This window comes from Astatotilapia calliptera, chromosome 22, assembly GCF_964374335.1.
Source record: "Astatotilapia calliptera chromosome 22, fAstCal68.1, whole genome shotgun sequence".
NCBI lineage: Eukaryota > Metazoa > Chordata > Actinopteri > Cichliformes > Cichlidae > Astatotilapia > Astatotilapia calliptera.
Genome location: NC_137442.1, coordinates 19,932,010 through 19,958,864, shown reverse-complemented (window position 1 = coordinate 19,958,864; position 26,855 = coordinate 19,932,010). Strand labels below are relative to the sequence as shown.

The window sequence follows — 26,855 nt, the reverse complement described above, 5'->3', positions numbered from 1 at the left end:
TTAAATGATCCTAAGACTTGTAAACCTCATGTATCAGTTCAAGATCACTTAATGCCTCCTGGAAAGTACAATGTGGTCGATTTAATTATGTAATTATTATAGGAATTTTATATAGCGTGTAGCTGACTCTGTCCCTCCATCCCCTCTCCTATCCACCCTCCTCTTCTTCCATTAACTACTGCAGTCAAGCATTTGCAAAATCCCTCTTTAACTGTATACAGGTGTAGAAAGTGCTCGGACCATGCTTGCCAAAACTGCGACTTAATTCACTCATTAAGTAAATGAACGTAGAGTCCTATTAGCGGAAATGTTTGTGCCTTTTTCATTTGCTGCATGTTAATCAAAGCGCTCTGTCATATTAGCACCCGCTGAATCTCATTCCTGTCTAATGAAGGCACCTCGCCTTCCCCTCCACTACCCCACCGCCGCTTCCCACATGAAAAACTCTCATTACCTTGCTATAAGACCTAAGAGCCAACACAGCCCTTGTTCTTAAAACAAAAAGACACCACTACCTGGCTATTACGGTAAAACTGTGATTTTTGATGCTACAACTTTGTTTAAATCCGAGGCCCTAGTTTTCCAAGTGCGGAAGAATACTGTATTTCTCCGTTCGCCATCTTGATGTTTGATTGCACTGGCGGAAGCAACATCTTCGGCGGCGCAGCAGCGGGTGTGGTTCGGACTTCTACGGGTGGTTCACCTAGCAGCCCTTCTCCTATTTTCAGCTAAGAGAAAGGGGATTTCTTTTCTCCTGACAAGAACCACGGAGGTGCCGCTCGATTCTGGTAAATATGCTACGCTTATTACCACTTTTATACAATATCGTACAGTGCGTCAGGTTATGGTTTAGCAAAGAAAATCGTCTTTGGCTAGGGAGGGGGCTCCGGTGGGGTTTTCTGATTTGGCTGGCAGCACAGCAGGTTTTGTACGGTGGCGCTTGGAACTACTTTTCATACGTCCTGGCTAGCTGTGCTTATCAAATCAGAAATTTAAAAATGGGAGCGTGCTTGAAAGTCGGGATTGTACTAATGGATTTGTTTGTGAAAAATAACGGCTATCAATATTGGTTGCTTCTCAGGACGGCTCATGCGCATTTTTAGACAGTGGTCAAATTCCTAAACAGTGTTTGTTTATGTTAGCTAACTAGCGGATAGGTTAGCTGCGCACGTTAGGCTAGCATAACGAGCTTTCAAGGTAAGCTAGCCAACCTGTTAGCTAATAGGGGTGGCTAATACACGCTAGTCCTTGAATTGTGTGCAAATAAAATATATTTGGTGATTGGTGAGACCATCCATTTAGGGTTTTTTTTTTTCTCGATTAGTTGTGATTAGCCAGCTTGTTACGCTTGTAGTTGGACCCACCATGAGAGGAGGAGTCATTGAAGTGATTGCGGGGCGGAGGGAGGGGAGGGGGGGGGGGTAGTTTCTCTCATTGGAAACCCAAGCTGCGAGGTCGGAACTTGGCCGTGGTAGGGGGAGGGGGAGAAATATGCCTTTGATGTTCTTTGCCGCTGAATGGTGAATTGTGTTCGTGCTGGCCTGGAAATACCCACCGCTTTACTCACTCGTTTGGAGGTGGAGGCTCGGCATTTCCCCTCAAAGCTAAGATAGCAAACCAAACAAGCATCTCGATCACTTATACAGGTAGAGCAGTAGACTGTGACTTTAATATTGAGTGGTCGCTGGAGAAACCCAGAGCTTGACGGTTTGGTTTTGCCAGAAATGAAGTTGAGTTTGAGTTGGTAGTTTTTCCTGAGTGTGCGAAACATTTTTTTACAGGTATATCTGCTGTGCGGGCTGAGGGCAGGCAAGAACAATGGCTACCCAGTGTAAGTATGGAGAACTGATCATTTTCAAGACTTTTGTTTTAAGATCTCAGTATAAAGCTCATTTGAGAAAAGGAGAAGCATGACCAGATTTCACGGTATCTTAAATAATTTGTTTTTAGGTTTTTCTTTCATCTAGTTTTGTCTTTCAGTAAACTAAATGTGTGTGTGTGTGTGTGTGTGTGTGTGTGTGTGTGTGTGTGTGTACACACATATTTTAATTTGTAAAATATGTGTACACACACGTAGAAAAATATTTGGTATACACATCCAGAAATGCATATACTATTATATATTGTACATATATTTATTAGTTTCAGATGTAGCCATTCTTGTATTTTGCTTGTTTACATTATTGTATTTTGCACAACTCTGTTGCTTGTGAAGCTCGCACACAAGAATTTCACTCACATGTGCTGTACCAATGTACCTGCACATGTGATGTGACAATAAAAGTGATTTGATTTGATTTAAATGCATCTTAAGTTGGTATGACGAGAAATGTTAAAATTACCAGCAAAGTACCCTAGAGTATCACATGTAGAGAGAGATATTTCTTTTTGGTTTCAGTTAAACAAATGTATACTTGTCAATTTAATTTTCCCGCTCTTTATTTTCCTACAACAAACTTCCATAAATAAGGTTGGTGAAAGATCTTATTTGAAAACTATGCTTAAAGTTGGTGAAGTAAATATTTTTTCTCATGTATTCCTTCTTGTGTCTCACTTTGTCCTTTTTTTGCACAGCTGATTTGATGGAGTTGGACATGGCAATAGGTGACAGCAAGGTTGTTGTAAGTCAGTGGCAGCAGCAGTCCTATCTGGACTCAGGCATTCAGTCTGGCGTCACAACCACAGCACCATCCCTGAGCGGTAAAGGGAACCCAGATGCTGAAGAGGATGATCCAACTCTTTATGACTGGGAGTTCAACCAGCCTTTCACTCCAGAGGCTACAGGTATGAGATACTAATGTAGGCACAGGAGCCAAAATATTATATCCACTCAAATGTTCACTCATTTGTACTCAGGAAATATGTTAGTCAATATGGTGAATGTAAGATAAAATGGAAACATAAAGACAAACAATTTTGAGAAGAGTCAAATGATGCTAAGACGGCTGTAGTGATCCTGAGTCATAAAGGCTTATCCTGTAGTGAGTACCAACAGACAATGATTCGAGGAAGGACCAACTACAAGCTCACGCTGTGGCAAGTCTGATTCATGCCAACTACAACTTGGAAATTACAGGACTTAAAGGATTATGAACTGTCTTGGTATCAGATATCAAAGGACACCTTCAGAGGTCTTTTGGTGTCCATGCCTGAGGCTCTGAGCTGGTTTGGTTATGTGGCATGTACTGTTAGGCACTGATTGGGTTTCGCGTGGTGCTTTTACTCTTGTGTATTGTGAAATTACTACTCTTTTAAAAAATTGATCAGGAATAAATTAATTTAATAAAAATTCATTTAAAATAAAAACGGCAGGCTTGATTGTACATGATTGAAATGCTAAAAGAAAAACTGTTCTTTATATTTCTGTAGCGTAATTGTATTGTAATTTTCCATTTCTGTCAGACATTGAGGGCTATGCCATGACCCGGGCCCAGCGTGTACGCGCTGCCATGTTCCCTGAGACTTTGGAGGAGGGCATCCAGATCCCACCTACTCAGCTGGATGCAACCCATCCAACTGCTGTGCAGCGTCTTGCAGAGCCATCGCAAATGCTAAAGCATGCTGTAGTTAACCTCATTAACTATCAAGATGATGCTGAGCTGGCCACTCGTGCGATCCCTGAGCTCACTAAACTGCTTAATGATGAGGACCAGGTATGCTTAACATGTTAATAAAATCAGATGCCGACAAGGTAACTTCTGATATCGTTGTAGTTGGTAGCAATACAGCTGGCATCACTAACAAACATATTCTTTGTCCTAGGTTGTTGTGAATAAAGCAGCTGTAATGGTGCATCAGTTGTCAAAGAAAGAGGCATCTCGCCATGCCCTTATGCGTTCACCACAAATGGTTTCAGCAGTTGTTCGCGCCATGCAAAATAGTGGTGATGTGGAGACTGCTCGTTGTTCTGCTGGCACCTTACACAACCTTTCCCACCATCGAGAGGGTCTCCTTGCTATCTTCAAATCTGGAGGCATCCCTGCCCTGGTCAAGATGCTGAGGTAAGAAATGGGATTTTAGTGACAAAATCAAAATTGTAATATGTGCTGCAGCCAGCCCCTTCAACCTTTAGTACAGATTATGTAATGGAGAATGTCAATGAGACATTTGGTGACTAGAATACAGAACACCTGACTGAAGCAATTTCCACACTTGGCACTGCAGTCCTGAACTTTACAGACATTTACAGGTTGAGGTGCATGTGTGAATGCAAATGTAGTGGCATCAGATGTTAGGTCGTTAATCTACTATCTCCCTTGGACTTATTCTGTGCAATGTCCAGTTGTGCAAATGTGAGATTGGTAGAGGCTAGCTAATAGTTTAACAATGAGGTTTTCCAATTGTCAAATTAAGTACAGAGCATTTTTCTGTACTTTTATTCCTCTTGAAATTGAGTAAATGTTCAATTCACAGCTAGTAGGTTGTCTTTATACTTTTCTTACTTCTTACTTTTCTGCTTGATGTGTCCAACTTGCCTAATTTGATGTTTCTGGTCGCGTTTGCTATATGTGAGAAAAGACACTCTAGGATGGTGTTCCAGTGCCCAGTCCAGGATGTTCAGCATTGTATAGAACATTTCTTTAAATCTTTGGTTGCCCTTTATTATAATTTCCTGCTATTAAGGTATTGGCAAGTGCTTAATTCATCATTTATATAACATTACTCCTACTTAACATGGCATTTATAAATATACATATATTATGACTGATTAATAGCAGCGATTGCTGTATAGTGTACATTAACAGATGGGTAGTACTTGTATGTATCAGTACAATTACATCTGTATTTATAAATTACATTCTAAGGAGATGTAGTGATATATAAATGATGGATTTAGTGATCCCTAATACCTTACTAATGCTTAGTAGTGAGACATTACAAAGTGCTACCCAATGTGCTATGTAGTGCTGCTTTATAGCTTGTAATGTCTGCTTGGTATAGTTTTAGATGATTACTTCAGTCCTGTACGACTAAAGTTATTTGCAGAATATCTTTATTTTAAGATCATCTGTTCTCAGATGCTTGAGCTTTCCACAGTCTGCTGTGCAAGTCTGTACAATGCAACAGTGTGTTCTGCTGTAAGTCTTATCAATTATGACCAAGCAAATACACTGAAAATGTTGACACTATTATAATTTTCCATAACTATGTACAGTTTAGCACGCGTACTTTGATGTGGGCTAAACAGATTGACAAATGTTGGTTGTGTTACAATATAGCCAATCCAGACATTCACAACCAGACAAATTTCAAAAGAAAAGGTCCTGCAACTCAGTTGAAATGTCTGCCCTCCTTCCTTTCTTTTAGTGTTTGCGTTTCTTCATGAAAAGCCTAAACACACAGCCAAAACAGTTGGATCTCTGGCAAGTTACAGCCTGTTGGATGGCGCACATGTGTTTGAATTTGTTCCTGGAATCATATTACTAATGGTTTAAGTGAAAGATGGAGCAGTACATCAAGAAGAAAGGAACTGCCACCTTTTTGTAAAACTGCTGAATAAACTTGCATATAGGTACCATTTTAAAGTTTTTAGGGCTTTAATGGTTTGACCGTGAGGTTTTTATCCATTTTGCAGTGAGCATTTCTCTGTACTGCTTTTATTGCTCTTGAAATTATGTAAATGTTGCCTTGAGATTGGATGAGAGATGAGAACAGAAAGGGAAAAGTGATGTACTGGTTCAGTTCTCTTAAGTATCAGCATTAATTTGCAAATGGCTTTACAGTAGATGTGAGTCCTGGTAAAATAATGTTGTTGTTTTTTTTGTTGGTTTTTTTTTTTTTTTTTTGTGCTGAGTCATTTCCAATTGCTAAACTTAACTGGACAATTAATAGGCTTTGGAGACTTAATAAAACTGCTGTTGAATTGCACTATTAATGGTTGTATAATCTTTGGAAGTTATAGTTAAAACAATTTTGATTATTCATAAAATGTGGTCTTGCATCTGTTGCTTATGCAAACAACTCAAAATGTGTAATGGCACTTGGTGTATCTTATTTTTTTCTTTTAATTTTTTTGTTTTTATTGGCATCTAAGCCGAGTCATAATGCCCTGTGTATGACAAACTTGCACTCTGTGTGTGTGAATGTGTGGCATGCTTGTTTGCATTTTACTGTTACGTAGATTCTTTAAAGATGAGTCAACTTTTCCATAACTACTTTTCCTTTATTTTCCCCTCCCCTTTAGTTCACCGGTGGACAGCGTTTTGTTCTATGCTATCACCACACTCCACAACCTGTTGTTGCATCAGGAAGGGGCAAAAATGGCAGTGCGCCTAGCTGGAGGATTGCAGAAGATGGTGGCACTGTTGTCCAACACTAATGTCAAGTTTCTGGCCATCACTACTGACTGCCTGCAGATCTTGGCATATGGCAATCAGGAAAGCAAGGTATTGGAGCTCTGACTAATTTATCAACTTGAGTACATTGTCTTCGTACTTGTCTGCTAAAACAACCAGCAGTTTGTATGCCAGTATAAACATAAACTTGTCTTTATTCTTAGCTGATCATTCTGGCCAGCGGTGGACCCCAGGCTCTGGTCAACATCATGAGGACTTTCACATATGAGAAACTGCTGTGGACCACAAGCAGGGTGCTCAAGGTTCTCTCAGTCTGCTCAAGCAACAAGCCTGCCATTGTAGAGGCTGGTATGTAAAAAATAAATACAAATTAAAAATGTATGCTGTATTTAAATCATTGCAGTACAACTGTGGGCATTATTACAGGTCTCGCTTGTTTACTGTTATGCTTTTCTTCAGTGCAGAAGGGCTTCTAATAGTAAAATGTTGTCTGACCTTGTTTGTAGGAGGCATGCAGGCTTTGGGACTTCATCTGACAGACCCCAGCCAGCGTCTGGTCCAGAACTGCCTCTGGACTCTGAGGAATCTTTCAGATGCTGCCACTAAACAGGTAAACATACAAGGGTCGCCTCCTTAAAAGAATCCCACTTAATGTAACTTCTTGAATAAAACTCATAAATTCTGATAGTCTACTTTATTTAGATGTCTTTTCTGTCCTGTCCTCTGCTCTCTAGGAGGGGATGGAAGGTCTCTTGGGCACTCTAGTCCAGCTGCTGGGCAGTGATGACATCAATGTCGTAACATGTGCCGCAGGCATCCTCTCCAACCTAACCTGCAACAATTATAGTAACAAACTCATGGTCTGTCAGGTAAGTAAACGCACAGCTTCTTAGAAAATATAAAAATGCTGTGGTGTGGAAATGAATTTAAAAAAGAAAAAATCTTTATCTGGCACTAACCCCCCCCCCCCCCCCCCCCCCCCCCCCCCCCCCCCCCTTATGTTAGGTTGGTGGCATTGAGGCTTTAGTGCGAACAGTACTTCGAGCTGGTGACAGAGAGGACATCACAGAGCCTGCGGTCTGTGCACTTCGTCACCTGACTTCCCGCCATCAGGATGCTGAGATGGCCCAGAATGCTGTTCGCCTTCACTATGGCCTGCCTGTGGTGGTCAAATTGCTGCACCCTCCATCCCACTGGCCTTTAATCAAGGTCGTTATTCCTTTACTTTTACATATTTCCAGATGACTGGTAAAATCACTCTCAGAATTCATGAAGATATATTCCAACTCTAAATATGCCAAATATTCCTTCCCTTATAGGCCACAGTTGGTCTGATTCGCAACCTGGCTCTCTGCCCAGCCAACCACAGTGCTTTGCGGGAGCAAGGCGCTATCCCTCGACTGGTACAGCTGCTTGTCAGAGCTCATCAGGACACCCAGAGGCGCACTAGCATGGGAGGCAACCAGCAGCAGTTTGTGGTGTGTAACAAGCTAGATGTTTTCTTTATCTGAACATCAAGAATGTGTTTTTTTTTTTTTTTGTTTTTTTTTTCTCCCTTTCTCCCTTTCATCTCATGAAAACTTGAATCATACAGGAGGGTGTGCGCATGGAGGAAATAGTGGAAGGTTGCACAGGAGCTCTGCACATCTTGGCCCGAGATGTGCACAACAGAATCGTCATCAGAGGGCTCAACACCATTCCACTTTTTGTCCAGGTGAGGATAAAACCCCAACTTCCAGTTCCACGCCCAGTGTTTTGTTTTGTTTTTAAAAATCAATCTTAAGTTTGTTTGTGACACTTAAAAATTTCCAAAATACTTATTTTGAACCTGATGCCAGATTTAATTTTTTTTTAATTAAAAAAAAAAAAGAGGGAAAAAAAAAAGAAGCTGGGACAGGGGTTTTTTGTTGTTTGTTTTTTAACACTTATCATTGCTATAATCCCTTATTTCTGTCCCTATAGTCTCATTAGTTTGTTTGTTTTTTTGTTTTTTGCACCATTTGTCCACTACTTACACTAATTGTATTAACTATGTTGTTCATTGTCTGCTTTTGTTTTCAGTTGCTTTATTCTCCAGTGGAGAATATCCAGCGTGTGGCAGCAGGTGTGCTGTGTGAACTGGCCCAGGATAAAGAAGCTGCTGAGGCAATCGAAGCTGAAGGAGCCACTGCACCTCTCACTGAGCTGCTGCACTCCCGTAATGAGGGAGTTGGTGAGTGTGCAAGGAACAAAATACAAACTGTACACATTTTTGCTAGTGGTAGCTTGAAATCTCTGACTGTTGCTGTGCATTCTTCTTGTAGCAACCTATGCTGCAGCTGTCCTGTTCCGCATGTCTGAGGATAAGCCCCAGGACTACAAGAAACGCCTTTCTGTGGAGCTGACCAGCTCTTTGTTCAGAACTGAGCCTATGGCCTGGAATGATGTACGTGCACATTAATATCTTTAACTTTTGCATTTTTCCCCATTGAAACAAGAAAATGAGGCAATTTATGATCAATTTGCCTTAATCTATTTTGCTGGTTTACCTCAAATTGTACAACTCACTCAATTCTTAATCTTTCTATAGACCGGAGACCTGGGATTGGATATAGGTGCACAGGGAGACCCTCTTGCTTATAGGCAGGATGGTGAGTACTTCATTTTTGTTCATTTATGTGTTTATTTCTTATGTGCAGCTCTGTAAGTTGACTTAAAAAATTAATTGCACAACTTGCTGTGATAGCAATTTTTTTTCTTCCAAAACTTAATCTTATAATTGCAGCATGCATGTGCATATTGAAATTCTACTTGTACTATTTGCTTAACTAAAAATGTAATTGTTATTTCTAACCATTGGTTATTTCTAGAAATGCTTACCCAGTATTAGTGGCACTCAAACCTGGACTAAGAAAATAGTTTTTGTTCTTTGTTTGTTTTTTGTAAACGGACCAAAAGCAATAAGATTGCATAATAACTGTTCTTGTAAACGATCAAAAATGATTTGACCCCCCCGTTTCTGTTTTTTGCTTTTGTGCAATGCATATATGCTTGAGGTGTGTCAGTAAAATTTGAAGGGCAGAAAAGATAAAGTGCTTTGACAGAAGTTCAAAACAAGATTATTTAAATGCACAATTTAACAAGTGACACATGACAAAAAAAGCTGATAAGAAACAAGGTGGCCTTAAAGTAGCATGAGATTTATCACACATACCCATGCTAGAGTTTTGTTTGGACTGCTCATGCTGTTTGCAAATGATACTTAATCTCACTGAGAATTTTAAATAAAAAAAAAAGGTGTGTGTATATAATCCCCTTGATAGGTGGTTGCCCAGCAGGTTGATGGCATCACATCTGGGGAATAAATCAGATGTTATTTTGTATCTACAAAATAAAAATAAATTGCTTTTATAAGGTGTTACTGGTGCATAAATGCTTAAATTGGTCATTTTATCCCATTGCAGGGTCCTTGCTGGGCAGCATGATGCTGTAATATTTGATAGTTATAACTTGCGTTTGCTCAGCTCCTGATCTAACAAGAGTTGGTGGACAAAGAAATAAATACATTTTTAATGTATTATAAGATTTGCTTATGTCCCACAGTGCCATTTAACCACATCTACCAAATCGTGTTAAATAAGTTGTATAAAAGAGGGACGTGACCTCTGTGATGTCAGCCGCTGGTTTGTTAAGCCCCACTCTGCAGTAACTGAGTATTTATACAATTGCCAGGTGATAATTGAGGGTTATATCTGACTAAAGCTGCACGGTCTGCATATTCCAGACCAGGGAGCAACATAGTATTATAGGACCTATCTGTGGTTAAATCGCCTTATAGCTAAATAGTGTAACACAAACCTTAAATTAGTGTTTCACGTTTTAGCCGTTAAAATCTGCTTTGACGTGAGTGGGGAAACGAGGGGCTACCTTTAATTTGAGCCCTCTGTGACTAGTAAGTGTGCCTGGCACTGATCAGTCTTCAAAGTAAACAAGACATTATCAAGAACTTAATTGTTACTGCACTAATATTTAGATTTTTGGTTTGCAGACACTGCATAAAGGCTTTTATTAATTTGAAGTGTGACTATACACTACAACCCACAATTTTTTATTTTTATTTATTTTTAATGATCAAAATGATTTGTGCATCACTTCATCATTTGTTCAAGATCACATGCTGATATTTACCACTGTTGGCTGTTCATTTTGCTGTTTAAGAGTAAAACGACTAAACTGCAGTGTGTTTATACTTTGGACCCGTTATCACTTACTGTACTTTTCTCTTTTGCTTTTCAGATGCAGCCTACCGGGCCTACCCACCAGCTTACGGTCAGGATACCCTGTTAGACCCTATGATGGAAGGTGCTGACTACCATGCTGACACTCTGCCCGACCTGGGTCACCACACTGATCCATTGCCAGACCTCGGCCACACCCAGGACCTAATGGACAGCAACCAGCTGGCCTGGTTTGACACAGACCTGTAGAATTGGTAAGTTGGACTTGATTATCAGTTAGCAGTAAAGCTTCTTCTTATATCACCAGGACGATATTAATATATCATCTTTGTCCTATGCTTCTTTTTTTTGCAGTTGTATTCTGATAGAACCTGCATTGTGATTGGCCTGTATTTTCTGAAGCAGCATTATGATTGGCCGTGTGTTAAAGGTAAAGAGAGGAGTAAGGGGTATTAGAAAGTGCCTGACACAAGAAAACTAAGATGGTTGCCACAGGAATGTTTAAGCAAGTTGAAAGTGTGTGTGTGTGTGTGTGGGGGGGTGGAGAAGGGTTAAAGGATCAGATGTGGAATCACTCATTGGAGGTCTTGGAGCAGGTTACCATTATGGATGAGTGCAACAGAGATGGATTTTAAAGTTTGAAACACAATTGTTTTAGCCTTGCCTGTATTATCAGTTTTTTTTTTTTGTTTTTTTTTTTTAATTTTGTTTCTATTTTTCTTATACATTTTTTATTTCTTCTTTGTATTACTCATTCTGTTATGGTACTGACCCAGCTTGCCTTCACTAGCCATGTTCATTTCCTTTTCAATGCTAATCATTTGTAATTTTTTTTTTTTTTTAAACGTATATTACATGTAGTGTTAAGTTATAGTGATATTATACAATGTTCCTTTGGTTTATGGTCGAATGTGTAGAACACTAATAATCAGTTGAATTGTACTCTGACTTAAAGTGTAACATTGTGTAGTTTTTTTTATAAGCTCGAAAATGGAGAATTATGCATTCTTTATGTGCTTGTTTAAGCATAAAATATGTCGGTGTCACAAATGTTCTAAAGAGGGATGCGGGTGAAATTGAGGGTGGGTTGGGGATAAATTTAGAGACAAGTGTTTTATATACAGTATCACTGGTAGGTTAACAACTATTTTGTATGCTATCATTGGTTGTCTGATAGAAAAGTTTAACGCTATCGTTGGTGGTCTTATAAAACCTGGTTTTATGTGCTATCAAAGGTAGCTAGGTTGATGAACAGTTGTAGTCCTGCTGTGCTTATTTTGGAGACGAGGTTGTGACACGGCTGAACAATAAAATTACATTTTATTTCAACTGGTGTCTGTTCAGTTTCTTTACTTAAAGTTTAGAGCATGTTTTTTGTCAATTGTTAAGACTACCATCGTCAAATGATGTCCGTTGGATAATCACAGTAATCAGCACTTATTTGCAAATGTGGTTTTTTTTTTAATTTTTAAATTTTTTTTAGATGCAGATGTGCTAACGTCTGGCCCACATTGAATTTAAAGGTGCACTATGTTATAAGCAGTACTATAGATTATCAAAAATCCCTTTTGAATGCACATTCATGAGAATTGAGGCTATTACCCTACTGTAGTATTAGCGGTTGCTAATATTGTTGGTTAAAGATGGTCCCTTTTTCATTAAAAGAGCTGAAATGAAGTTTGTTTTTTTTTTTGTTTTTTTTCTCTCTCCCCCCTCTTGTGCGTTTCACTTGTTAGTTGGTATATAACACAATTGATGAGCTCATGTTGTCAGCCTGTAAAAGCAGCCCTCGCATATATTAAACGGCAAAGGTAGGACAGTTATCACAATAGAAACTATCTTTTCACATGCAGCCAACAATTTTGTAAGAGCACTGATGAGTTGAAAAGCAAAGAAAACCAAAGTATCAATATAAACTGGTCACAGAGTAAGACATGACAAAGCCCTGCTCAGTGAGCAGTTTAAGGTGGATTATGGAGGAAAGATGTTTGAAGTTCACTTCTCAATAGGAAGGGTAATGCTTTCTGTGAGCTTTTGACACTGAAGAAAACTAACAAAGGAGCGACTTAATGGTCTGCTTTAGTGGTTTGAACATAGTTGTTAAAGAATAATGCACTGTGCTTTTTATACTCTGACTAAAGTCAGTGTTTTTTAAGTCTGTCTTTACGAACCCTGAAGTAGCCAAACGTTGAATTGAAATTGTATTGTAATGTGTATTCCATGTTAATGGAAATGTACTGATAGTGAGAACGTCTGAATCCTTGGGTGGGGTCATCTACATAATCAAAGGCTTAACTTCTGAAGTGGCAGCTGTGCTAAAGCTCCAACGCCCAAAAACAGGAAGAACCCAATCTACATATCAAATGTGCCCCTAGACAAAGCATGTATATACTGACTGCATCACCTAAAACTGGACAGATTATAAAGTTCCACTATATGTTTAATTCATAGTTCTCTCTTGTGAACGCTTAACTTTATTTATGTAGTGCATGTTTTCCTTATGAATTACATTTCAGCTGCAAAAATGTTCTCTATTATGTTACATTCCACTGATTAAAAAATGACAGTGGGCATCTTTTTAAATCATGAACACCAAGATAGCTCACTTGTACTTCCTGACCCTGCTGTGATTTGTGGAAACTGTGGGAACCTGTTGACATCAACTACAAAACACTTTATCAGCAAGATGAGTATACTGCCTGGACTGTGGATCTAAGCAGTGCTGCCAGTGACTTTGCAGAGCAAAGGCCAGAAATGTGAAGCTCTGACGGCTTTTGTCTTTGCTTTTCTAAAGGATTGAAACATCGTTAAATTTATATGTTGAAAATACGCACTCGTACTGTAATATGCGTGTGATATATGTAGACCCTGGCCCACTGAAAACGATTGATGAGTGAGCTTGTTATACGGCGACCACGTTAATTATTCCTATACAATGTTATTTTTTGCACTTACACACTGTGTGTGTCTGCATGTTTGTGTGACAGGGAGAGAGAAAATGTAACATAGCGTGTTTGCTCAGGTACTATGTGGCAGTAACAACCCAAAAAATCAGCCATGGGGTTTATTGCAGAGTTGTTAACCCTGTGACAATAATAGATCTAGTCAAGTGGCTCATAATGGCTTTGTCACTTGTTTTGTTTATGTTAAATGTTGATGCATTTTTTTAAACCACCACACTGGCTTTTTCCAACGTGCATATTAAGTAAATATAAAATATGAACAGAACAGAGACTTGTTCTTTTATAATTAATGGAGGTGGAACTCCAATCACATCATTTCTATTTACAAGTAACTTAAATTGACAAAAAAAAAACATGGGAATGTTGAGCTGTCTCCAAGCTTTAATATCCCCCTGTTGTTCCAAAGGACATACGCACGGTTTACTGCGTAAGGTCCACATCAGCACACTGAGCAAGGTTGTAATTGCAGTACTCTGTGGAATTACACTCTTCAAGAAACATGATGCAGATAAGGAAGTTTGGAGCTCTGGTGTATCAGCTAAGTCTGCTCAGAGAGAGCACCCCCCCCACCTGGAAGCCTTCCAAAATGCTGCAGGCTCGATGCAAACTTTAACTCTGGTGGGAGTTAAAAGAAACTTTTAATTATCTCAGTTATCTTTAAGAACTATTTCAAGGCTTTCATTTTCAGTCTGGTATTTTGTAGTAGACAAGATGAAGCTGCTAATCTCTGATAATGCGTCTTAGAGTCTCTATCTGTTTATCTATTTTTTTATACTATATTAACTCTTATTTAAACTGCTTAAAAAACAACAACAAAACCAAGACCTGGTTGTATTAGCTGAAGTATACTGGATCTCCCCCCCACCCCCCAGGTATAGTGCTCCCAAAAATCACTGGAGAGAGCTGTGGGAAACTTGACTCCAGTCACTCCTAGTCAGATCACAGCAAAGATCACAGCATTGTTACTTCAAAGCAAGCTCTGTTCGAGGCCCACACACAGACAAGTCGGGGCAGCGTGGCGCTTCATCTGGGACTCTGAGGAGCCTCTGCTCCTTCAAACTTCAGCCGGGAAAGTTTGCTGAGGGAATAAGTGAACCTTATTCCCTCAGCAGATGGAAGGACACAACAAGGAACCCATTGCTGTGAAGCTGTGGAGCCCACCAAGGGGACGCCTGTGCCCGGACCCTTCCCCCTCCATTGCCCTCTGCATTTCTCCAACCCACACACAGCAGTTACCTCTGAAAATTTGCTAAAAGTAATAAGTAGCTCTCTGATTATATAAGTCAGTTTCATCCAGTGTAATACAACAAGTTAACACTTTCATCTATTCCTAAAAGATACCTCAATTTTTCTCCACAATTTGACAATCATCCTTGTGGCCTTCAGGAGTCCAAAGTCAATTCAGTCATTCAGACTAGAGTGTTTTTGCACCACAAACCGGTTTATGTCCGACAATACTTTCAGGGACCGGCCTTTAAGGTGTCGCGGATAAATACAACAAAATAAAACCAGTACTGGTGATACCAAGATAGATAAAACCTGTCTTTGGATCAATAAATATTTCTTCTTTATTAAAAAATAGTATGGTTATTTCATTTTGTTAGTTAGTTTTGGGCTTAAAAAGTGTGAGTTTACCAGCGTTATCCAACTTCAAACACACACAGAAGGTCCTTTTTTAATTATTGAGTACCAAAAAGAATTAAAAAATAATAATTAAATAAATATTTAGATATGTTATTGATGAATAGAATTGGAAATAAGTTCTCAAATATTGTAAAAATGAAATTAATTCATATTTAATCATTTCTATATTTAATTAGTTATTTTCAATTTTAATTTATTAATGGCACATTTAGTATTTAATGATGTATTTATTTATATTCTTTTGGCACTTGTGGCCCTCCATACTGTTCACGCCTGCACTCAGCCCACTTTGATGGACCAACTCTGAGCCGCTAATCAGCCAGTCTGTCATCATTGGACTAATGCCTGGTACCTGCTGTGTCTCCTCTCTTGAGTCTTGTAATCAGTCTAAATCCTTGTGATGTCTGTTTTCAAAAAAATAAAATTTGGGGGTGGGGTGCATGTTGTCACTCTGTCAGCAAAATAAAAGGATTTATATGCTGAGAAGCCTAAGATATTGTGTATTTTTTTCCTGCATTTTAAAGTGTAGTCATAAGCACACCTTCCAGGTATCCGTGATGCAGAGAGTCAAGGTCAAAGGGATAACTTTAGGAGGAAGTATGTGAATTGTGCATGCTGTATAGAGAAGCTGAAGTATGTAATAATGATAAAGAGTGAGGGAATTGCAGACATAAACACTAAAGAGACTAAAGCATCCTGGGTAATTGTTAGTACAGAGTTGTATAGCTGCTGTGTGGATTGGTGAAATAAGGGGCGCGGGCTCTGGGGAAGACACTGGGCTCAGGGTACACAGGTATCCTCTTGAGACTCTGGATTAGCTGAACCCCTGCTGTGTAGACTAAGGTTTTCCACTTATAGTCTGCAGGAGGAAGGGCCAGGAGACTTCCCTTTGTTGGGACCTGTGTGTAGGATGCATAAGGCTGCTGCTCCACTCTGAGGGGAACACTGGAGCGAAGACAAGCTCTGGTGTCCTGAGCAGAGTCGTTGGAGAAAAGGACCACTGAACTGAACAGATAGCTCTGGGAGTCCAGAGAGCTTAGTGGTGCTGCAATGGTTGGCAGAAGAATGATGCATGTGTGGCCCTGCCAAGAGGTGACTTCTTTTTTGAAATTAAGACAAACACTGCATTTGGAAATCTACAGTTGCTGTTACAAGCAGCTTTATTAACTATGCAAAAAAATATCAATGAATTTTTTTTTTTAAAAACAAAAAACAAAAACCCCCAACAAAAAAAAACAGGTTGGTTCGACTAAAAAGTTCAGTTAAGAAACAAGGAGACAGACAGAGGTTGCAGCACAGTGTGGAGCACTATTCAGTTACTACACTCTAATTCTGTGATCCCACTCTACTGCACACAATTCAGCTACTTCATTTACTTCAGTACTACTCCCAGAGAAGCTCCCAGGTAACCTACAAGGGACAGCATGACCAGGGTTAAAATATCACTGGCACAATCACTAAAATAACACAGAAAAAAAGGAAAAAGAAACAGTTAAAAAAAATTCCAGTGGAAAATATTCGACACTTGACTGGAATTTCAAAAGAAACAACAGTTAGAATCATGCACAGCATTAACACAACAAACATGGAAAAAAAAATTGAATTTGAATTGCATTAATGCATCAAACATGTTCAATAATTAACAAACTCCCCATAGTTCAGGCAGCTACAGGTCAAGACTCCCGAGTGCTTTAACATTGATCTGTATAAATACAAACACAATGGTACGTTACTGACACTAGTTTGTCTTGTTTTTTTTCCTTAAAGTTTATGACATACCTTCAAGAAAATCATACAGCCCCCAAGTTATCAGTTAATCACCTATAGTGACTCATGTAGCCTTAGAAGAGACATTTACTGCACATAGCTTAGAGGACTGTGTTGAATCAACCCGTACGCTGAGCAAGACAAAAGCCTGCTACACCTGGTGGATGGCCTTTTGTTACCCAAGCACCTTCCCTTTAATACGCCCACTATTCTCAATCACTATTCTCCATAGGACATTCTAGGGAGCTGGGCATTCCCGTACACTACACATGCCATGTTCAAAACAATGGTTTACAATTCCCCTAATAATTATACTTTGTAACTTGTACAGTGAAGAACAAAAAAATATAGTAACACAACATAGTATTTACAATACGGTAAAATATGCCCGCTACCACAATGTCCAGCTAGCTTATCCTGCCTTTTCCTGAGAATTGTACCCACAATCCTCTGCATCAGGTACACATACATCAAGAGAGGCAGAGTTCAGGGCACAATCTTGAGAATGTAATGATTTCATAAGGGCAGAAAGATCTAAACACAGACTGGAGCAGTTCAAAGGATTTTTTACAACATGGAAATTTGGCAAAGGGGTTACCTTCAGAGCTACAAGGCTCACGGATGACGGGGCTGGCAGGGAAGAAATCCAAGGTTTCTGAATCAAAGTCGAATTAAGTCGAAGTGGGTACTGGGTAAATCCTACTGAGCAGACAACACACCAGGAGCTTCCTGGAGACGAGAAGTTGCCTGTTTTCTGTCCCTGTCCTAGCTTCAAACGTGACCGCTAGAGAGGGCAGAACAACCTAGTGAAAATCAAGGGGAGAAACTGTTTCTTAAATATTCCAGGTGAGTGGTTTGCTGGTAACCGCAAATCCAGAGGCATCTACAAATGACTGAGCACAGAAGAGGAGAGATGTAGGGAGGGAGAAACAGAGGGTGGGGAGAAGGATTACAACCAAAAACCTCGAGCATCATGCATGAATGCTGGTACAGATGTTGCATAACTGCCATGTGGGGTGGCGTAATAAGAGGCACTGGGTCTGGGGAAGGCTGTGGGCTCGGGATAAGTAGGCATCGTCTTGATGGGGTGAACAGCTCCACATCCAAAATAACCTCTGCCATCAGCTAAGTAGATGGGGGAAGTTACAGCTGCAGTTTTTAGGGCGAGAGACTCCCGAGAGTCGCAGCTGAAGCTTCTCTTTGTTCCAGCTTGTTTGGACGGTGTATAATAAGGCGGCTGTTCCACTCTGAGAGGAACACCAGAGAGAGGAGAAGCTCCGGGGTTCTGAGCAGAGTGTTCATCAGTTTTTAGGAGGGAATCAATGGAGAAAGGACCTCTGAACTTCACCTCACGCTGGATACGAGCAGATCTGCGAGCTTCAAGTTCATGGGAGCTGGGAGTTGCGCAATGCTGCGATTGTTTGCTCAGGTTCTCCTTTTGCATCTTGCAGGCCAGATCGGGGAAGAGCTGCAGGATGCCTCTAAAGTGCCGGCGCATCATCTTCGCTGTGATCTGAGTCAAGTCCAACTTCCAGTAGTTTCTCTTACTATTGAGTGAATATGGCACAATTGGAACCTGAAAAAAATATCTCAGTCAACTGAACAGAAACTTGCTTCTCGAAGTAGTTCTTACAACATCATTTATTAAATATGTAAAATCTTACCTTGACAAAACATTTGTTTGTTGATAAACAAACTCTGACGTTGTTCTCAATAGATTTTTGATCCTCAGAGAAGAACAGGGTCAGCTTGTCCATCAGCTGCACATACATCACAATGCAGGTTAGTGCTTGACATGTGAAAGACATTACTGTTGAGCATAGCAATTTCAAATCCCCACTATCTTATGTTTTTAGATTCTCCTCATGAGGTATTTAGAAAAAAAATGACCTTTCCTGTCTGACTGATTGGGAGGGAAAAAAAGCCAATCCACGACCTCTCGTCTGTTTTATTTACATGCAGCTTTATTGCTACTCTTTGCCTATTTCCAGTTCTACTTTCATTTTGAAGCAAACAAATTTCTGGTCTAGTTTCTTGCCATTGCACTCTCTTTTTTATAGCATTTCCTACTGCTGGTTGCAAGCAACCACCCTTCTGTTTCCTGCTTACATCAGCACACACAGGCCGTGTACAGCAGCAATCAACATGATAGCGAAGAAAAAAAGGGTGCAGAGTGCAAATAGCTTTGTAATTCTGAATCTTTGTTACCTGAGTAAAGGTGAGCATCTTGTCTGGAGCATCATGAAGAACAATGGCAATCTTAGCCAGGTAGGTGGTGGTGTTGCTGAGCAGAGCCTTCTGAGCACTGCTGGCCGGATCCGAGAGAGACAACGGACTGCCCAAGTTCCCTGTCTGGTTCTCCATCTCGTTTGCTGGAGAGTAAAGCTCTGCACAGGAGAGTGTTGTCGCAGTCCTCACTTGGTGATGATGTGTCCCTGAAGTGGTCAGCCCAGGCTATATGTCTTGCTGGAACAATTCATTAGGGTGTTCCTGACGATCGCCTTTTCATGTGAAGATGAGTCGTTAATGTTGGAGGAGCAGCCACTGCGGTAATCCTAAATGTGAATAAGGCCATCAGGTTGTCCATGTTCACGCTTTAGGAGATTTCTTAATTTTCTTACTGATTTGAGGCCTTCTTGTTCAAGACATCAAGTAGAGACCGTCTATGATGGATGTTTGAATCAAAGTTTGCTGAAGGCTACATCTTTAGAGGCTTAAACAACCCTCCTCGTTAACAAATATAAAAATCACTGGAAGACCGAGGCTGTGTGGGTGAGGTGATATCGCTGTCACTGCTATTCATTAGTTAAAATGGCTCACTATCACAAACAGTGTGTCTAATTTGAATGTGACTAGAAAGAGTATAAAGTTACATTCCAGCGGTTTACGACTCGGGTGGGAAGAAAGTCTGGGCCTCTGACACATTTAGGTCAGTGCACTCAAAAGATTTCTTCAGCACTAACAGTTTTTATTTCTACATGAATTCATGTTAGATGACAAAGATTATGTTAACGCTATTAAATAACTTTTCTTAATACTAATAATTATAACAGTCATCTGCTTATCCCTATTGTCACTGTGTGAGAGGGGTGCTACTTCCAGGGCAGTTTCCATACCTTTACAGAGCCGAGACAAGGAGACAGACAACATTTCACACTATTTTTCACAAATCTTGAATTAACAAATAACCTATTATACATGTCAACACAACACAGACTGCCTTAAGGTTTTAACCTGGAACCTTCCCAACATGTGGCAACAGTGCTAAATGGTGCACTGCTGTGCAATCCATTCAATTTATTATCTTTGACATTTAGAATATTATCTAATATAATATTTCTCTCTCCTCCTGTCATTGTCCCCAAACCTCATCACCATAGAGACTACACCATAGAAACAAAAGTTAAAACAAATTAAACATTCAAAATTCACAAAGAAAGACTCATAATACCCCGAACTACACCTAAATAAATTAAAGGTGGAGTATTAAAAATTATGTTACAGTCAGTAGATGCAGACTGTGTGGAGTGGAGAATAGAGGACGCAAATACAGACAAAACAAAGTGTAGAAACAAACTTAAAATTAACTGAAAGCAAGCCATTTATTAAAGGCTGGTTTTAGCTGCATGAAACAAGTTGCAAAGGCAAAACTAAACACTTAGTTCACCCAGTTTAGGTTAAGGCTAAACATAAAAAACCATGAACATGGAAATCCTGACAGGAAAAACCTGAAATGTGACGACTTAGCATGAATACATGAAAACCCTGGAGAGCATGGCAGAATAGCAGGACAAACAGACAAGGACTAAATACACACATTTAGGTGATCAGGGGAAGTGGAAAGACACGGTGGAAAAAGCTGATTAGCTTGAACATAATGATGCCACAGTGGAAGTGAAACTAGAAACTGAACATGGAAACACCAGATTCTTCACAATAAAACAGGAAACATAATGAGAGGCAGACAACATGGAACACGCAGACATGAAACACATGGCAGACTAAAACATGCACTATAAACACACAGAGGAAACAACGGTACTGGAGATGAGACAGACATACAGTAACCAAAACAGAACATAGCTGCGGAAAAACACACATGACGGGCGGAAAGGAGGACGAGGGAAAACATGTAAACAAGAGGAGAAGATGGGAGACAACGACATTACTGAAACACATGAAGGGCACGGAAGACATAAACACAAGGGGTGAAGACACAAGGAGAATCTAATAGATAATAAAGTATAACAGGGCAAGGAAGGCAAAATAGAAATGAGCTTAGATTACTAAATGAGACTTATACATAAACAATGAATATCAAAATATAAGAAAACGTAATACACTGGGTCAAATGACCCAGGACCGTGACACAGTCTAAGTTTGTGTTAATATGATTTAATAATTGATCAACACAGTGATTTACTTGGCCTTTCAGAGACCTTGTAATAGCTGGATGAATATATGTTAGTTGAAATTAATCAACACCCCAGAAACAGCACTAATAAAGGTTACAAATTATATTCCTATGGGCTTTAACAGTGGACTCAACTTTGTGCTTGTCCTGTTAGACCTCAGTGCAGCACTTGATTCCACCAATCACAAAGATTTGGTGCAGCGATTAGGAGACACTGTGGGTGTTAAAAGAAATGTGGTAGTCACAAAGTTCCCCAGAGTTTTGTCCTTTTTAGCTTCTTTCTGTTATTGCTATAATAAATAAAGCTACATTTAATTGAATATGGTAAAAGTAGCTCCTGGATAAACATTTTCACCTAAATTCAGATCTAAATTCAGTGTATATTTATTCAAATTAACCACAATCAGCACCTTGGCTGGGTTGTGTGGACAAGGATGTATGACTATGAAATACCTGAAACAATGACCTCAGGTTATACCAGTGAAGATGAGTCTGTCTTAAAAACCTTCTTTGTTATTAATAAAGGAATAACTCTAAGAAATGTCATGAATTAGTCAGCTGAGAATTTGCACTTTGTATTAGTAGAAACCCTTTTTTATTGCTCTTTCACAACAGAAGGACATATTTTATTGCCTCTTATTGTTTCCCCCAATGCTTCAGTCCCTCTCTGAATAACTGTATCAGAATTGGTCTGTGTATGATGCTGTATGATGTGTAAGCTTGTTTTCTCCAAATTATCTTTTTTATCTTTTCTAAAATACATGTGGAAATCTTGAGGGTCAGCAGGGTTTTACAGATCCCTTGGTGAGTCTGTTCCTTGGACCAGACCCCAGAGCAGCTGAATAGCACACCTTTAATCAGAGACAAGTGAAAACACATGGGTCAGGGTTGCAGCCTTACAACCATCCACCAGAGTAAAGCTGTAATCCTGCTTTCAGTGCAGGTTATGGGTGGAGGAATCTGAAAAGGGGTCGTTGATTTAAATAACGACTGTGGAGCAAAAGGCTGCTGGTTTGACTTTAAATGAGAGGTGCAGTAAATTGTACTGTTAGCATGTGAATAGATTGCTTATTGGTTTGACAACTTTACTCGATTATGTATTCTGTGTAATTGAACCACCAGCGTGCATGTGGTGTGTCTCAAATCAACTTTAGAAACTAAACTAAGTGTAAGGAGAAACGACTATAGGTGAGGGGAAGATTTTCTGAAATTAACCTTCAGCTGCTGGAAGGCTGTTCCTCTACGTTGAAACAACTTTCAAAGTGAGTTCTGTGCTGCTAGGTTTGTATTTAATTAAAAGGTTGGCTACTTCTGAGGCGACGCAACGTGGCGAAGACAAAAAGAGTGTTACAATCTAACCAGAGCATTTCAATGCAGTTTCTGTTCACAATTTAATTTACTCAACACATTTTTGCCAGGTTTTAAGTTCATGTTACTGGACACTTAAGTCATAGCAAAATTAAACATTCCTCAAAACAAGACAAATTACTTCAAGTTAGTTTTTTCTTATCAAGAAGAATTTGAGTTATTTGCACAATTTCAGTGCTACACTAATGGCAAAAAATTGTGTTTTCCTTTTAGTCTAATTTTGCTGATTTGGTTGAGGTCTGAAGTTTTAACAGTTCTGTAAATGAAAAGTTTAATATTAAATGTTTATGAATGTTTCAATGAAGTTTAATAAACTTCATTGAAACATTCAGCATGGAGCCAGACTCCAGCACTTGTGGACCTGGTTTATCATCTTATAAAAACATGCTCATTTGCCTGAAGTTGTCCACCCTGAAATCCCCTTTTTGTTCCAGAGCTGACCGCTTCAGGTGCAAACTGGTAAAGTTTATGACGACACTGAAAGGGACTCGACTTGACTCTCCAAAGAAGATGCAGGACAAAGATGAGAAGTCTGGAGATGACAAATCTCTGACTGATCTATCTAACCCTCTGAGTGCGTTCTGTAGCAAAAATACCACTTACCTGGCTAAGCTTGCCATCCTTCTCCAGTATTCTCCACATAAGATGCTGACTTTTACTCAGGTAAGAAATAAGTGTGGTGTTTATTGTTGCTGCTGTTATGATAAATGCAAACACCCAATATGAAACACAAGTTTCCATTTTAAAGCCTTCCACTTGATGTTCTTATAGATGAAAAACAAGATTTCAGTGATTGATAAGGATGAAAGGAATGCTTACAACAACATCAGTTGGTATTTAACAGGTTACAAATGTTTCGTCAAGGTAAGCATCTTTTCCAAAATTTATTTAAATCAAACACACAAAGGGCTGTAAATATAACTCATGTGTACTGTTTGCTTTTCAGATTCTAGTTCCGGGCACAATGAATCGTGAGCTTGTGTACTGGATGCTGGACTGCAGGGAGATAACAACAGAGATGGTGCATGAACACTTCTTGGAAATTCTCCATCTCTTCCCTGTTCTGGTCTCCAGACTGGAGACCAAGAACCTGAGCTGTCCGCCTAGGCCTCTCCACTCTCTAGAGCCCGCACCACGCAGTACTGCTCAGATCAAACCTGAGGTGAAGTTTAATGGCCCTTTCTCTATTGACTCAATCCTGAAGAGAGACTTCACCTCTGCTCAAGCCTACACTCCCACACTCAGTCTGCCAGTCCGGGTGGAGCACTTTACTCAGCCTACACAGCGACGAACTGGGACAAAAAGGTGCTTCGGCTGGGACACAGATCAGCATCTCATCCTACAAGCTTCAGCTGGATGTTCTCCTGTCTGCACGGGAGGGGGCAGCACACACCACTGGGCCACTGCTGATGGAACTACTACACCCGTCAAACGGATACCTGTGTATTCTGTTCCCTCGCTCCAGGTTCACCCGGGAGCTGTCCCTTTGTTTACCAGCCCGCAGAGCAGTGGCCTCACTTACGCCCTTCCAGCACTTACCCCCGGTGTTCCCCGTTTTTGATAGTTAAAAAAAATCTTCCTATTAAAATACACTTTCATGTTTTGAAGGGGATATGCTAGTTTTATTGGAAAAAACAGAAATATGGCTTTATATCAAAGTGGGCATGTAGTTTAATGTCGAGTGTTTGTAATATGTCTTTATTTTTGGCTGTAGACTTTTTAGTTGTAGATAATTGATGGTTTAGGGAAAATACTGATGTTTCCTGGAGTTAAAAAAAAAAAATATTGTGGCTTATCACGGTTTTTTGTGATTGCGGCCACTACGTTTTATACATGTCTGAAGTCACTACAGACTGACCACAAGGGGGCAGTAGAGTTTTACTTTGAACTCCCAAACGCACTACCTTGTATTAAAATCAACACAATTAAGTGGGGTTTTTTTTTTTTTTATACCTATATATTTGTCCATTTTGTGGTGTTTAATGCAGTTTTGCTGACCATTACAACAGTCTTTATTACACTACAGAAGATATTCTAACAGAATGCATAGACAATGCTTTGTTAGGTTGTGAAAAATTTAATGTCTGTAAGTGGGGAAAAATCTAGATACAATTAATCATGCAAGATATCAGGTCTTTCATTTGTTCCCAGAGGTTGCAGAGTTGGTTGAGTTGGGCAAATATGCAGCGCATGAAATCTGTTTGCTTTTCTATTTTCAGCACACATGACCTGCACCTTGCTGAACCATAACCTAGCTGGCAATGTGATTAGCATGGTTAACACTGGAGGTTGCTAGAGTAGTATGCTTTGAAATGTTTTTGTTTTTTTATTTTTTTTAAGAGAGGGAAAAAGACCATAACGTGAAAGCATGTGCCCTGTGCAGTCATGTCAGTAGCCAGCAATCAGGTCACTGAGGTCTGGGACTGAGAAGCTCTCCTTTAGCCGAGCGCATGCTTAGGTCAGTTTGGACTTGTGAATTAGCGTCCACGTCAGGCAAGAGTTCTGGAATGGGCCAAAAGGGCAGGTGCAGCCCCTTGCATCTGCACTCTGAAAATGCATTACATTGCAGCAGGTGTCCATGTGTCAGATGTCAAGCTTTCTACCTTTTAATGGAGGGAACTTGAGAAAAACAGTGTTTCGGTCACAAATCACCGAAACATAATTAATGCATACAACATGATGCAAGCAGCTTGCATACTTTTCAGTGCGGTAAGGAAAGAGATCCACCCTTTGCCATTATTCACCCTGACCCTGCAGCTTCAAACAGGCTGTGGGCTGCAGAGTGGATTTTAGTTCAGACATGTACAATAGAACATAAAAAGCAAAGAATCAGGGATTATGAGTGTCCTACTCTACATTGTTTTGACACAAACCGTGCAGTACAAATGCTCAAGGGTACACAATCCTTGTACTAGTGATTGAAACTGAAGGTCAAGCAGGACAGTATTTCAGTCTCCACCACCATGTCCTACTGTAAGGACACCAAGTCGTGCAGATTATGCAAGTCATGAGCCCAGGCAGGACGGGTGCTGCGTGACCCTCTCAAACGCGATGCTTCCAAACAGCTTTTTTTGGGAACAGGTGAAGCGTGACTGTAAAAGGATGTGCAAGCAGTTGAGATTGCCAGAAATGTTTTGAGTTTTAACTGAAGAAAGCCCACATGGAACCATGAAGGTAGTGAAGGTGGTGTTTTTATTTCGACATTTAGGTTTTTGCTGTAAACTATGACGGAACACAAGAATTGTGCAGATTCCTGACACAGCAAACATTTAATATCAGGTCAACAATAAAAAACTGCATCCTCTTCAAATGAAGAACATTTACGACATAGCCTTTAAAGTAAAACAGTAAACAAGTATTTGTCCTCTTCCTGATTTTGATTTAGTTTTTTGCATATTTGTCACAATTTTAAAATGAAAAAAGCAATCCAAACCTAACTGGCCCTGTGTTAAAAAGTACTGTCCCCCTGTTAAACGATGAATGATGAAATGATGATTAATCACATTTCTTGGAATGCAAGAAACCGATTTCACTGGAAAACACGCAGTCTTGATTACTGCCAAATCTGATAGAACCTGTCTGACAAAGCATGACAAAAGATCTCAAAAAGCAACACATCAAACTTGATCTAAACAAACTCAATCATTGACATCTATGAAAAGGGTTATAAAGCCTTTGGAACTCCAGTGAACCAGAGTGAGAGCCATTATTCACCAATGGAAAAAACTTGGAATGGTGGTGAATCTTCCTGGGATTAGCCGGCCTGCTAAATTACTCCAAGAGCACATTGAATACTCATCCATGAGGTCACAAAAGAAGCCAGGACAACACCTCAGTTAAGGTCAGTGCTCATGATTCATCAATAAGAAACAGACTGGGCAAAAAATAACAATAATGGGAGAATTCCATTATTTGTTTGCCAAAAAACATCTTGATGAACACCAAGACTCTTTACTTTGTGGAGAGACAAAAGCTGAACCTTTTGGAAGGTTTGAGTCTCGTTACATCTGAAATAAAACTAACACAGCATTTCATGAAAAGAACATCACGGTGGTCGTGTGAGGGTCTGGAGCTGCTTTGCTGCTTCAGGATGACTTGCAGTAATTGATGGTACCATGAATATCTGGCTATGGATTCATACCCCGAATGCCAATAGCACCTTGGTCATGCAGCAGGAAAGTGATCT

At 39.8% G+C, this 26,855-nt stretch overlaps 3 protein-coding genes across 5 annotated transcripts; 2 read left to right on the top strand and 1 right to left on the bottom strand.

The window, feature by feature from the left end:
• The first annotated feature begins 618 nt into the window (after nt 1–618).
• Nucleotides 619–11,842, top strand: LOC113014539 (catenin beta-1-like). Of its 2 annotated transcripts, none has more exons than XM_026156140.2 (17): nt 619–788; nt 1,782–1,831; nt 2,575–2,784; nt 3,403–3,653; nt 3,763–4,001; nt 6,185–6,386; nt 6,500–6,644; nt 6,803–6,906; nt 7,031–7,165; nt 7,302–7,505; nt 7,616–7,774; nt 7,891–8,010; nt 8,358–8,508; nt 8,600–8,721; nt 8,866–8,926; nt 10,572–10,767; nt 10,868–11,842. In XM_026156140.2, the coding sequence occupies exons 2-16, from the start codon at nt 1,819–1,821 to the stop codon at nt 10,760–10,762; spliced, it is 2,307 nt and encodes a 768-aa protein (XP_026011925.1). In that variant the 5' UTR covers nt 619–788; nt 1,782–1,818; the 3' UTR covers nt 10,763–10,767; nt 10,868–11,842. The 2 variants fall into 2 exon arrangements, with proteins under 2 accessions (XP_026011925.1, XP_080152236.1); XM_080296110.1 differs by lacking the exon at nt 619–788 and adding an exon at nt 1,435–1,646.
• A 5,843-nt stretch (nt 11,843–17,685) lies between these two features.
• LOC145423511 (uncharacterized) lies at nt 17,686–19,315 on the bottom strand. Its single transcript, XM_080296111.1, has 3 exons — nt 19,096–19,315; nt 18,552–18,647; nt 17,686–18,463 (listed from the first exon to the last, which is right to left on the bottom strand). The coding sequence occupies exons 1-3, from the start codon at nt 19,249–19,251 to the stop codon at nt 17,837–17,839; spliced, it is 879 nt and encodes a 292-aa protein (XP_080152237.1). The 5' UTR covers nt 19,252–19,315; the 3' UTR covers nt 17,686–17,836.
• Nucleotides 19,316–22,192: 2,877 nt separating this feature from the next.
• LOC113015434 (uncharacterized) lies at nt 22,193–24,550 on the top strand. Of its 2 annotated transcripts, XM_026157474.2 has the most exons (5): nt 22,193–22,331; nt 22,456–22,563; nt 23,104–23,332; nt 23,441–23,533; nt 23,616–24,550. In XM_026157474.2, exons 3-5 carry the CDS (start codon nt 23,138–23,140, stop codon nt 24,228–24,230), a joined length of 903 nt encoding a protein of 300 aa, XP_026013259.1. In that variant the 5' UTR covers nt 22,193–22,331; nt 22,456–22,563; nt 23,104–23,137; the 3' UTR covers nt 24,231–24,550. The 2 variants fall into 2 exon arrangements, with proteins under 2 accessions (XP_026013259.1, XP_080152522.1); XM_080296396.1 differs by lacking the exon at nt 22,456–22,563 and having other exon boundaries at nt 22,204–22,331.
• Nucleotides 24,551–26,855: the final 2,305 nt, after the last annotated feature.